General features: G+C 41.2%; 2 protein-coding genes across 6 annotated transcripts; one reads left to right on the forward strand and one right to left on the reverse strand.

Annotated features, from left to right (window-relative positions):
• The first annotated feature begins 116 nt into the window (after positions 1-116).
• Positions 117-3,389, forward strand: LOC107221021 (sensory neuron membrane protein 2). The gene is made up of 8 exons (XM_046742597.1): positions 117-374; positions 844-998; positions 1,114-1,276; positions 1,402-1,650; positions 1,888-2,099; positions 2,202-2,373; positions 2,657-2,902; positions 2,968-3,389. The coding sequence occupies exons 1-8, from the start codon at positions 255-257 to the stop codon at positions 3,160-3,162; spliced, it is 1,512 nt and encodes a 503-aa protein (XP_046598553.1). The 5' UTR covers positions 117-254; the 3' UTR covers positions 3,163-3,389.
• LOC107221040 (proton-coupled amino acid transporter-like protein pathetic) lies at positions 3,278-10,561 on the reverse strand. 5 transcript variants are annotated; one of them, XM_015659885.2, is made up of 8 exons: positions 10,470-10,561; positions 6,563-6,628; positions 5,739-5,831; positions 5,126-5,483; positions 4,462-4,737; positions 4,012-4,190; positions 3,719-3,888; positions 3,278-3,586 (listed from the first exon to the last, which is right to left on the reverse strand). In XM_015659885.2, exons 2-8 carry the CDS (start codon positions 6,619-6,621, stop codon positions 3,345-3,347), a joined length of 1,377 nt encoding a protein of 458 aa, XP_015515371.1. In that variant the 5' UTR covers positions 6,622-6,628; positions 10,470-10,561; the 3' UTR covers positions 3,278-3,344. The 5 variants fall into 5 exon arrangements, with proteins under 5 accessions (XP_015515371.1, XP_015515373.1, XP_015515370.1 ...); XM_015659887.2 differs by lacking the exon at positions 10,470-10,561 and adding an exon at positions 10,116-10,207; XM_015659884.2 differs by lacking the exon at positions 10,470-10,561 and adding an exon at positions 9,841-9,905.
• Positions 10,562-13,049: the final 2,488 nt, after the last annotated feature.

Genomic DNA, 13,049 nt, shown 5'->3' on the forward strand with positions numbered 1-13,049 from the left:
AGTAGAGCTGTACGTTATTAATCGATTCGAAGTATTACCAGGTGATGTATTTAGCACGCACAGTCATATAATGCAATTCAGTATACATGAAACCTTGATTAAAAATTCACGAACGTTGATGTAAAGTGGAAAATTTGCGAAGCTTCACCTGCAATATCATTTCCACGCACATCGGTGCGACTCGTATTAAAAGAAGTAATGCGTAGAATCGCTGTAACATTATCGTAATTTGTTTTGCGGATCATCATTGAAGGATGTGGAAGTCGAATCGTTCAACTTTCTCTCTCCGATTTGGCATCTTACTTATAATTATTGGGATTATTACCGTTGTCATCCAACCGCACGGCCTTATCGTGGATAGTTTATTAGACGCGGTTCGCACACGTTTGTTTTATCTCCTTTGAATTTACATTATGTTAAAGGGTGTCTCAGCTGGAGCAAAAATTGACACCATGATTACATACTTCGTGGTTACCTACATTTTATAAAGTGATTACGAGAGCTTACTTGTCAAAAAAAATTTTACTTTAATTACGTGATTTTTCATGGTTTCTAAGATTTCATATGATTTCTTAAGATTAAAAATAGATTCCTGTAATCCCGAATGATTTCTCATGACTATCAGTGACTACATTGACGATTATTACTGATTTCGTTGCGATTTCAACGATTACAAAGTAATTTCGGATATTACGAAATGATTTCGAATGGTATTGACGTTTCAATCGCTTAATCGAAACACCCCTTGCATTTTGCGACCGTGATTGTAATTTTCATTCCTCGGGTATTTTCATTGGACTGCAATCCTTGCAGAGACTCTACTCCTGCGTATTTATTTTCCAGAACTTAGCATTGGTCAAAGGAACCCTGGGATTTAATTTCTGGAAAGTCACAAAATTGGAATTTAAAGTATACTTATTTCACGTTACTAATCCCATCGATGTACAGGAGAGAGGCGAGGTGGCAAATATAGTTGAACGTGGCCCTTACGTTTACGAGTAAGTGTACGAGTAAAGTTTGAGTATAAGGTGTCTCGTGCAACTGCAGATGATCGAATATCTAAGATCAATAAGTTTGCTGTAACACTGGACAAAAATTTTAAACATTCCCCAGTGAATTGCTGGAGAAAATTGTCATCGAGACGGACGATGCCGCCGATACGATCGACTACCTGGGAAGACGAACGCTCGTTTTCAACGCAACGAAGTCTGGTAATTTGTCAGAAAATGAAGAAGTCACGATTCTGAACGCAGCTCATGTCGGAAGTTTAATCACGGTACGTATGCAGGTGCACAACAGACGCCTTTGTGACCTCCAAAGATCTGAGGAAATAGTGGCTTTCCGCATCACCGTACTTTGCATACACATGAAATGACGTAGGATACGTGTTAACTCGATTAGATAGCAAATGGTTTCCCTGCGCTTCTATCAAAATTTGGAAACGGCCTAGCTCAGCTATTTTCTGACCCGACGAGCATATTCATGCGGGGTCGGGTGAGAGATATTCTGTTTGATGGATTACCGCTCGTATGCGACCCTAAAGCCCACCCAGAGCTCGTCCTTGTTTGCGGTCTTCTGAAACGTCAGCGTCCACCAACGCTCAGAACCACTTCCGAAGCTGGAATCTACGCCTTTAGCTTCTTTCACAAAGTGAGTTATCCACGAAACTGACAACCCTACATTAGCCCAATACTAATCCAAGCGGCGTTAGGTACGTTATAGGGTACCATCGAAACATTAATACTATAAAACTTAATACTCGCACGATGGCAAACTCAGGTTTTTACTGGCTAATTGACTCGTGGAACGAATAAAATTATGTAACGAAAGAACGAGTTTCATTCAGCAGAATGCATATTGCTCAATAGTCGAATCTCATATCTCTAGATCAATGGGACGGATGACGGACCGATGACCGTATCTCGCGGGGTAAACGATCGTTACACTACCGGACATTTATCGGAATTCAAAGGCTTGCCTTACGCAGATTTTTGGAGTATAAAAAATTGCTCTATCATCCGAGGAACCGACAGCATTTTTTGGCCACCGATGAGCTCTCGACAACCAGAAGTATTTACGTACATAAATGACCTATGCAGGTAATAACAATGATAGACGATGATTGGGAAATTATCATTGTGTCGCACATCGGAGTAATAATGTGAATTGATGAAGATAAAATTTATCATTTTCCGAATCAGATCGGTTTTCGCTGTTTATAAAAATGACACGGTGTACAGTGGTCTACTAGGCTATTACTACACCACCACGGAGAGCTTATGGAATGACACAGAGTCACCCTGTTACTGTCCACGGGAGAAGAAAAAAATCGTCTGTCCAACACAGGGTCTGCTTGACTTGAACAAATGTCAGGTGTGTATCATATTTCGGTTAAAGTTTAACGACGATTGGGATTGAACCACGATCTCGCCACATTGATGACCAAAATTCAAAGCCGCGTGCAAATACTCTAAGCAGATACGATCCTCGTACACTTAGTTGATCGACCGCATAGCTGTACTACAGAGATATTTGCGTTCCAAATCTTGAGCCCATCGGCTAAGTCTCTATCGTTTCAAACTTATTACAACACTGTTAATGAGCTGACCAATTTATTCTGATGACCTATCTGCACTACGATGTTCCATATCGCAAGGAAGTGCCGGTAATGATGTCGGAGCCACATTTTCTGCACGGTGACCAGAGCCTATTTTCAATAACTAATGGCTTGCAACCTGACGAAGAAAAGCACGCAACGTACGTTGTGGTGGAGCCATTGACTGGAGCACCGCTCTCTGGGTACAGGAAAATGCAGCTGAACCTCAAACTTCCGCGTTTGAAGCAGATTCATGTCGTCGCTAACGTGACTGAGGGAGTATTTCCGTTGCTGTGGGTTGAAGAGGTGAGACCGTCACGAATTGCGGTCATCGAAAGTAGTGGTAATTCGGCTGCTCTGTTTTGCTGCAGGGGACAACTCCAGGACCGAAAATATTAGCCCCAATTATTCTGGTTCATCGGGCGATCCGGTTGATGACCTTTTTATCTTGGATGCCGTTACTTTTTGGTATATTTTTCGTCGCTTATTCCTACTGCACAAAGACATCAGCAAAAACTGAAAATCCCAAAGCCTCGGGACGAAGTACATCGCTCGCGGCCCATTAGACCTCCAAATACTCGGAGCCTTGTGCATTCCTTCAGGTTCATGACAAATAACATTGTCAGTCTTAATTGAATTCAATTAATTAAAAGTTAAAGAAAAAACCGCGTCACAGCCGTATCTATGTACAAAAATCGTTACTATAATTACACTAATATATATATACATATATATTACAAGTATAAATTTACTCGTACAGTTTTATTATTTCTACCATTGACACCCACGAACCGAATACCAAAGCCAAAAGGGCTAGAACCACAAGGGTGCCGTTCTTCCATAATCTCCACCTATACGTCCCCAGGTGATTGTCCCAACATGAAACGGTCTCAACTATTGCCGGAACGGCTATCCCGAGTATGGAGAAGAGCACCGAACCGATCAGCGAGATGAACGGCTCGAGATCCGGAATCGCAATGGCGAAAATAACTAAAAAATAAACAACTAACGATTACAAACTATGTACACGAACAATCGTTTGTGGCAAAAGTGGGAAAAACGAATTTTCACCATCGCTACCTAAAATCCGTATCCATGGACTTGAAACGAGTGCTTGCTTACCTGTAACGATAACGAGGAAGATACGTAACAAGGTCTCCGCGATGCCTTGGAACTTTTTGCTCACCCGCACTCGAAGAGCACCCCATATCACGTCAATACCGATGTAGTACTGAAGGCCATACGTGAAGAGGATGGCCAAGGCGATGAGGAGTTTCACGGCTTGACTTAGGCTGAGCAAGGAAGACGAACGATTCTCTGATTTACAGTCCGTACGGTCTACCGCTCCAGTTACGAGCATTGAGAAAGAAAAGCTGTGTGCATTTTCCTTCGAGTGGATGATTTTTTCTACTCACACGTCCGTCGTATCCAGGTTCAAGGTGACGCTTCCCAACGTCAGTTCGCCGTATTTTAGATACCCGAAGACCCCAATGACGGCGTAGAGCGCGACCACCGTGGTCATAGCTATATTAAGGACGCTCGGACAGCCGAGAAAGTGTTCCGGTGTGCGCATGCTGTTTTCCACCGGCATTACCTGCGGCAAATCCACGCGTACGTTCCTTTTTTAAATATCTTTTCATTACGTCGGCTCGTTTATCATTACACGAAAGGCAAGGTTCGATAATGTGGTTACGTGTCCGCGACAAGTGTAGGCTGTTATAACGATTGGAGTAATTAATTTCGCCCTTGAAACGCAAACGTGCCTTTTCAGGTAAATCGTCACCGTTTGCGATTAAGTGCGAGGTAACTCCTGTAACGGAAGTCGCGAGCCTATAGCTTCGTTACGTAATAATTGAGTAATTTACCGCGCCGATTCCCTCGATGGCAAATAGTACGGTAGCGAAAAATTTTGGTAGTTGGCCAGGACTGGCGATCAAGTTGACGCTGCTGATCGGCTTTATGTCTTGGAATAGGTAGTAGAGGGTTATGGCGAAACCGACCATTATGCTGATATTTGCTATCACGGAAAATGGAACCAAATGTTTGAGATTCCTTATTTGTCCCAGAGCCAGTAACGCGGGCACCAGCATCAACATGTAAAGTCGAACAGAAATATCCGTTCCGGTGTGATAGTCTGCTACCTGAAAAAGAGCAATCCTCGTCAAATTGTTGTCACACTCTGACCCCCCCCCCCCCCCCCCCTCCATCAGGAATTTAAATGTTCAATTTTTTCGATTCGAAACTGTTCAAATTGTCAAATGGTTGTTCTTGTTGTTGTTGTTCTTGGCATTGCTGTATTATAACCGTGACGCAGCTGCAAGTGCGATATACAATCACCTTGTACTTATTCTTCGTAATTACCTATCGCCGTCTGGAATTCCAATGAGGTTGTTTGACATGCGGGACATGAGCGAAATAAATTTTATAATAATTAACGTGCCGAATACGCGTGCAAGTTGTTTTTTTTTTTTTTGCTAGAAAAGTTATTCTCTTTTCTATCATCATCATCATCATCATCATCATCATCACCTGTTTAATGGAAGTCGAGATGAAAACTACATAGACGCAGGAGCCGCTTATGCAAGTAGCACCGATCGCCGCGTCGACGAAAGATTCTGCAAACTTGGCGAGGTGCCGAAGGGGCTTAGGACCAATGCGAAAAGCGGCACCTGCCGTTTGAGCGAATGACATCATGGGTGTCCGCGTCCGTTTACAAAGGACCTGCGACGAACGGACCAAAATGTGAACGCAATGCGCGCACAGAATACCGATCAGGATGGTGCAGATTGCCCCGAACAGAAGACCCCCGTTTTTTATCGCACTCGGCATCGCCAATATCCCTGTACCGAGGGAGGCTTTCAGGAGGTGAGCCAGCGAACCTCCGTCTCTGAAATTTTCGAACGTACATACCTATAGTGCAGTTGCCGACACGATCGACCATTTAAAGGGTGTACAGCTTGGACGGTCCAAAATCGTACCTATTTTGAGATTTTTTCTTTTTTTTTTTTTTAAACAAAAATGAAAATACTTGGAGAAATTTGAGTTACAGGGCTTTTGTTACTCATCCCCTCCTCCTTTCAATTGAGTTGGATTCTCCAGCAAGAAATCATGCGTATAACGTGTTACTTAAAAATTGACTCACGAAGTTGCGTGTTTTTTATCCCTGTGATCGAAGGGGTCGTACAGATCATCTTTGTCATTGTAGACGCCTGTGTCCACCGAGGTAATGGTAACGCTGTTGAAAATAACAAAAAATAAATAAATAAAAACGTATATTTAGACAGTTTTCGTTTCATCAGTCGAATGTTCATAATTAAGCTTCGACCAGTCGTTCAAGTACATTTTGCCTTCTCCCGACGACAATCAGGCGTTGATTCTCCTCGACAGCGCGTCGCGGATCACTCATAGGAGTGTAGGTAGTATAAGACACGTGCCACCGAGTTCGTATAAAGATTCCCGCGGCGTTTTTGACCTGTCAAAAGGCACGGCTAAACTCCATTTCGGTGGCGGAAGGCCGGAAAGAGTTACGCGTAACGAATGTCAATTTGTCTGAACTACCAGAGATTAATATTCACCGTGATTACCGATGATGATACGCGCTCCTTTGCCACACACGTACACGCGCGTATAAGCTAGCGCATTGTTTTTTCAAACTCAAGAACTGTGTTACATGAAGTGATTCACCCGTACGGGGTCAAGAACTACACCAGCTTAAGATTCCAGCGGTGTATCCTCGTACGAAACTACTTTTTTCGAATCGTCATTCACAGCTGTTCATTGCTGACGCTAATTATACCGTATCCGCGATATATTTTGCTACTGTAAAGACTATCGCGTATATCCGGACGTGCTGCGCTACGTTGACAAAGATAATGACAAAGTGCAGTCAGGAATGCAGCATGGTGTATTATACGAAGGTGGGATTTTGCACAACTATAATATAATCGATGCGCATGTTATTCTTACGTGCTGCTGAAGTTTTCCATCCGATTCTTGCCATCGGGTTCTTTCTGCTTCTCATCCATGACGTATCTGTGAACAATGAAAACACCGGGTATTTATATATAGGTTAATGAATTCTCCAATTCCTTTAAATCCACTGTATGCCCCGGGCTATTAGATATCTGGGCTTTGTGTTGAAAATAAAACTTTTCAATAATAAACCGAAGATGTAAAATATACCTGCTGATTGTTAATAATTGACCTTGTTTCGTGTGTTGGCTTATAATGAGCGGGTCGTAATCAAGACTATCTACTCAAATGAATATAATTAGAGCAAAGACGATTATTCGTTTATTCGAGATAATGGTGTTTTAAGAAATTCCTTTACAATTGGCCTTGGAGCTTCTCGCGTGTGACCGTCAAGTAAGAATTGTTAAATAATTAGCAAGTATCGATCCACGCTGCAATCGTATAATATTGTCTTTCGTCATCTTGTTTATTCGATTAGATAATAATATGCCTGTTGACATATAACAATTTTTCCCCCCTTTAGCAGCGTTCTCTGTCACTTACGTGGTGGTGCATTGCAAGTCTTAAACACTGTAGATTTAGGCCAATGAACAGGCGGTTTTATGCTCATTGCGAAATGATTGATGTAGACTAATTATGATCCTGAGCCATAATAATTCGCAAGTGGAATCGCTCGCTGTAATTTTTCGGACTGCTGCACCCGCGCGTTACGAACCGAATAACAATTGAGACGTAACTTTTTGAACAAATGGAAACTAAAATTGACGATAAAAAAAAATACAACAACAACAAAAAAAGAAGAGAAAAACCTTCCAACACTACCATTTTTAACACAAGTTTGAACATTATATTCAGCTGTGATTGCACGAGACTAATAATTGTGTTTTCTAATATCGAGAACAGTACTGTTACTCACCGAAGGAAAATTCCACAATTTTTATAAGATTAACTCTATTTAGGACAAAGTTTCATAGCCGTATATCACCGCAGGTATAAATGATCAGTTTCGATTTCGCTGTGATAGCTGGAAATTAAAGGGCAGGATGTCCCCAATCCGTCAATCAAACAATTACTCATCAGACTTGATCTAATCTGCAAGAGATACACCTTCGTTTACCAATTTAAAGTAAGAAATATTCTCTGTGAATTTGTCCCGATTACAATAAATCCACTGACGCGATACCACGTTTGTGATAGATAAAATTATTTTCAATCGTTCTTTGCTTGATTATACAATCAGACGTTGGCACACGTACTATTTCCGATAAAATCTCAAAAATCTCGCTTTCCATTCTCGGTATTTTTGCTCACCATGGGAATGCAAGTGCTAGGTGACATGCCTTTAGTTCAGTGGTAACGTAATTGAATTTATAACAGCTCAGAGAATGAAAATGGATCGATGGGAATTCGTTCGAAAATTGGACACACAAATATTTCAAATGCAACATCATAGTATGAAACCCGTTCTACGTACATTGCAAGAACACACTCTCCGCAATAACCAAGGTATAATGGTCATAAATCCAGATACACTTAACGAACCATGTCGAAGCCTTGGCTTGGTTTCCATTGGGCGTTTTGTTCACGCGGCAAATTATACGCACATCTCGCACTCAAGTTTAATTTATGCAACAAAACTGGAATTGTTACTTTACGCGATCTATTAATCAGGATCCCTGGTAGCGAATGAATCCCCGCAAGACTTACTCATGAATTTCCGGCTAGTGCCATAACAAGAATCATTTACCCGCCCGAGTTTGATTCCATCTGTTCAAGTACACGAAGAATGAATCGTATCTCCAAAAGTTTTGCCTACCTTTTGACGAAATTGTCATGACCAAAAGTCCCGGTCGCTGTGACGCTGCATCGAAAATTAAAACGACATCGAATACGAACCGTTTCCGAGTCGTGAAAAGAATTCTTCACCGGCTTCGTCGCGGGACATTGACCTTTTCGATTACGATGTCAGGTGATTTTGAACCAACTTATGTATCGACTTGAAAATTCGAAAGGAGGGCCACTGCCAAGGGAATCTGTACCTCTCTGCTACATTGATCTTGAGCAAAATATTACGACAGGTGAAACACTTGTTGATTATTTCGTAACACCGCGGATCGATCGCGTCGACTTACGACTTTGAACGGCTGGACGTGAATAGTTGAAATTTGAAAGATGGATTCGGTGAAAAAGGAGGATTGCGGGGCGCCGGGTGGAGGAGGAACCGTATAGATGTGAAATATCTTTTGATACGATATTGATGAAACACTGGCAAATGCGTAGCCAGTAAACCTATCGGCGTGCAATGGGGAAACGAAGTTTTTTTCCACCGTGACGTAATTTGCGCGGGTCTCAAAACTGTGAACAATCCTCCAGCTCATTTTCCATAGTTTAACAAAATCCACCGTTTCAGTGTATCGATTTTGATCATGGATTACTTTTAATTGAAAATACCTACAATCTGACTTGGATATCTTTTCGTCAAATATTACCGGCAGATGCATCGATATGAAACTGTTCTACCAAAAGATATTATCGAATATTGTTTCGTAGTCCAATTATTTTTATGGTAATAAACGTTGAGACATTGTGTGTGATTTTTGGATTTTTTTTTTAACAATTCCTGTTTTCGTTTGTCGAGCGCTACAAAAAAATATCAATGCGAAAATATTTGCAGTAATCAGTGACATGATCGAATTTGGAGTGATTTTCCACACTGTCTTGAAAGTTAATATTATACCCACGCCGTTTCTATCTACATCGATTATTTGTCTCAGGATCATGGTCAAGACTAGTTTGTTATAGATATTGTTCAATCACGTTCACAGTTTTTCCGAGAATTAAGGTGCGAGTGAAATAGTTTTGTAATTTTCATTCAATATATTGCAAATGTATGCGTGAATCCTTACGAATCAAATATACCATTACGTCGATACCAAGAATTCTATGTAAAAAAAAAAAAAAAATAATAACTATAGTAATATAAACATAAAAAAGCGTATCACTGAATTGGAAGAAAATTTACTCCACCAAGTGTGTTGCAGTAGAATGAATTTTCACCACACGAGTTGTTTAATTTTGTGACTTATCAATATTTCAATTTTGCAACAGATACTGGCGCCAAATTTTTTCGCTCATATTTACCCAACTAAATACAGAAACTCATTTGCACGTGTGTTTATCACGTATTTGAAAATTTGCATAAATGATGAAAAATTTGAATAAACAGTATTATTGTTCGTGCCGCATCGTGAATAATTATAAAATCACTGTACCGAACGTATTCACGTTTTACAATGTATTTTCGCCCGTTACACATATCAAAATTCTGTTACAGACATTCGTAAATATTTATGAAACCAACGCCGGCGAGACGAAGAGATTGTTCAACTTCTACTTTAGCCGCACGGCCGGCCTTTCCGATTAACACTGAAGCTGCCTTTGACGTTTCAAAGCCATGCACCTATGGAGCAGTGCCCCATTCCTCAAGTGTATTCGTAAGCAGATGTCGATGCACGATTGCAGGTAAGTAATTGTAATATGAAAGTACCTCCGCGAAATTCGTTACGTTTTCTCTTGACTCGAGCGCCTCTCTGAACGCCCGATAAGCCTGCAGATTGAAACTCGTCTCGCAAATTATAGTTTAACGATAAATTTCATCCAATATTATTGTTCGCGCAGAGTGTATATACATGCGGAATCGAATAGCGAAAATTAATTAGAAAAAAAAAATAAAAACAAAATAAAAATTACACATCGCTGTTTTCAACTCACTATATCGAATTTCGCGTGATACGCACGTTACGGTAACGAGATCGAAAACGTTGCGTTGATGAACGAACCGCGCGGTCCATGACGAAGATGTATGTATGATTCTTGTGCGTTTATACCGCAAGGAACTCACCGCGTGCGGCATGCAGAATCTCTTAATTCTGGTAGACTGAAAGCTCGCCTCGAAATTGATAGTGTTATATATACCTCTACTATTGCTTGGGACGACGATTGTACTCCCAAGCACGGGGTGGGGGTTTGTCCTTGCGATATACTCAACGTACATACATATACCTGACTCGGTATTCACCTGTTGTGTACGCAGTTATGTGTAGATCGACAAACCGTTGACGTCCGCCCAGTTATGTGGCTTTAGTTTGTAATTTTCATTACTATTAGTTCAACCACAGCGACACTTCGCAGTTTTAACGTGTTTCTTTTTTTCTTTTCTCTTTTTCCCTTTTTTCATTCCTCACAACCACATGTGACGAAAAGTCAAGGTGCTTTCAATAATTTCACTGCTTTATTGTATACGCGGGTATACAAACACAAGACATTTGGCGTTGTGTGGAATTCACACATTATGATACACATACAGGTTAACACATATGCCACAAAAAGTCCGATGTCGAACCTTAACACGTCTGACAGTTATCGATACAGGAGCGGTTGATGTACTGATTTTTTTTTAACGAAAAACCTGTTCCAAATGTTTTTCTTTTTCTTTCTTTTCCTCTTCCCTACTCGTACTAATACCGGACCGGTGACGTAACACGATTAACAATGCTGGTTTACCGAAATTTTTATGGTTCGGATCTGACACCGAATATTTAGCGTTTAAGAGCGTGGTAAACACCATTCGGTGGTTAATTACGGGACGCGTGATCAGCAGATAGAATCTTCAGTCTTTGCTATACCGTATTCCTCTACCATTTTCTTGATACTTTCGAAACAGCCGATTACCTGCGAATATAATAAAATTTTCGTATCAGTGTGGCGAAATTCTCGATTCTTAAAAGCACACGTATAGGTATCTATGTCTTATACTACACACGCACGCACGTCAAAGCTATTCGAGCTTTATTATTACAGCTATATCAAGATGTATATATTTGCACGATACGTTGTGCATCGGAATTTGCGAAAGTCGTTTCCTTTGCAATTGCGTCATCCTAAGCTGGAACATATCCTCCCCCTTTTCCATCATGCTTTGACCATTGAAAACACCGGATGTCATGGAACGTTAAGTGTAATTTTTAGCTCTTCTACGCGGTGAATATAATGAAAAATCAAATTGGAAATAATTATGTATTTAAACGTTAGCGTTTTGTGTTTCGAGCCTCGTTTAACAACGTTTGACAACCAATGTCGTCTTTACGTAACGCATAGTTTAGCTATTCCGTAACAGCGAATGTACCGGCAGAAATTTGGTATTCTTCGTTACGTATTCCGATAAACTAAAACCAAGCGGAAAGTTAGCGTGACAATTAATGAACAAAAAAAAAAAAAGAAAACGTCACAGACGTCTACACATTCCTGCAGAATTTTATGTACAAAGTTTGTATAACTTCCTTTGAACGCTCGTATTTTGTTTATTTTTTGGAAAATTTTACCGCTGTCAGAGCGGCGAACTTTCGAAAATGGAAAGGAAAGTATGAGCGGTTGATAATTCGTGAAATTTGTCAAATACAGGTGCCGGCAACAAGGTGGCGTTTATATCCCATAAGTAAAAATCTCAGGCACTTATAATCCGGTTGACGAATTATCGCTGTATTATCTTTGTGGGTTTAAAGCGGCGTGACTTTTTTCAATAATAAAATAAGTGCAATTGTCTCCTACCGTGCGAAACGAATTTAAGACAAGTCACGAGTGTGCTAGTCGTTGCAATTCGGCACGTTAACTGTGTCCGATGCAGTAAGAAGTGGTCGCAACGTGTTATGCCGGCACAGTATTGCGCCGTTTGTCAAATAAAACGTCTATCCGAAAATGAACACGTCAGGGCTGTGCCAAGAGTGCAACAGACTGCAGAAGCGAAGGTGCACAAATTCGTTATTCACGGGAGCACGCGTCTCCCGTCCTTGATTCCCACACAACCGGTGTACAGCTTCCGAAGTCGGAAGCTCTGAGAGTCGCCTAGTCGGTGCAAAGGTCGGAGGAATTATACGTGCGTAACGCAACGCGGTGAGTCGGAGGAAATATCGCGGTTAAGAATATCCTCCGGTTATTCCGCGTCGTGCGTCAGGAGCCCTTGACACGGCCCTGAAGTTTGCTGTGAGGCTACCGCTTACCAGCAATACGATCCAGAGGATGAATAAGAGGATGTTCTTAACCAACAGAGTCTTGGGATTCTTCGAACCCTCCCAGCTTGTCGCGAGATCGATGATTCCCGGCAACAAAAGCCCCATCGAACTGAAGCAGAACGCCGCGAACAGACCCAGAAGCGGTCCCAATTCCGGCAAGGCAACGGCTACCAGAACTTGTTGCGAAAAGTGTTAATTAGGATGATCGGCATCGTTCCGTTCCTCATACTTGTCGTGCGAGGAATGTCGGTACAGCGATTCGTAGAAAAGATTCTAGCATTGTTTACGAGGCAAAGATTACAGGTGTTACATGTATACGTATCACACGATATCGTCACGGTTGCGGAGAGGTATTAAAAAAACATGGTAGAAACATTTTTATCCTGAATATCGAATTTTTGTATAGTTTCATT

This window comes from Neodiprion lecontei, chromosome 6, assembly GCF_021901455.1.
Source record: "Neodiprion lecontei isolate iyNeoLeco1 chromosome 6, iyNeoLeco1.1, whole genome shotgun sequence".
Taxonomy (NCBI): Eukaryota; Metazoa; Arthropoda; class Insecta; order Hymenoptera; family Diprionidae; genus Neodiprion; species Neodiprion lecontei.

Excerpts from the sequence above, each read along its gene's own strand:
- LOC107221040 (XM_046742598.1), bottom strand. The coding sequence starts at position 9,768 with ATGCAAATTTTCAAATACGTGATAAACACACGTGCAAATGAGTTTCTG. Across the intron at positions 4,738-5,125 it reads TCTCGACTTCCATTAAACAG|GTAGCAGACTATCACACCGG; the intron begins GTGATGATGATG and ends GCTCTTTTTCAG. Across the intron at positions 4,191-4,461 it reads CCATCGAGGGAATCGGCGCG|GTAATGCCGGTGGAAAACAG; the intron begins GTAAATTACTCA and ends GATTTGCCGCAG.
- LOC107221021 (XM_046742597.1), top strand. The coding sequence starts at position 255 with ATGTGGAAGTCGAATCGTTCAACTTTCTCTCTCCGATTTGGCATCTTA. Across the intron at positions 999-1,113 it reads CGTGGCCCTTACGTTTACGA|TGAATTGCTGGAGAAAATTG; the intron begins GTAAGTGTACGA and ends AACATTCCCCAG. Across the intron at positions 2,374-2,656 it reads TTGACTTGAACAAATGTCAG|GAAGTGCCGGTAATGATGTC; the intron begins GTGTGTATCATA and ends CCATATCGCAAG.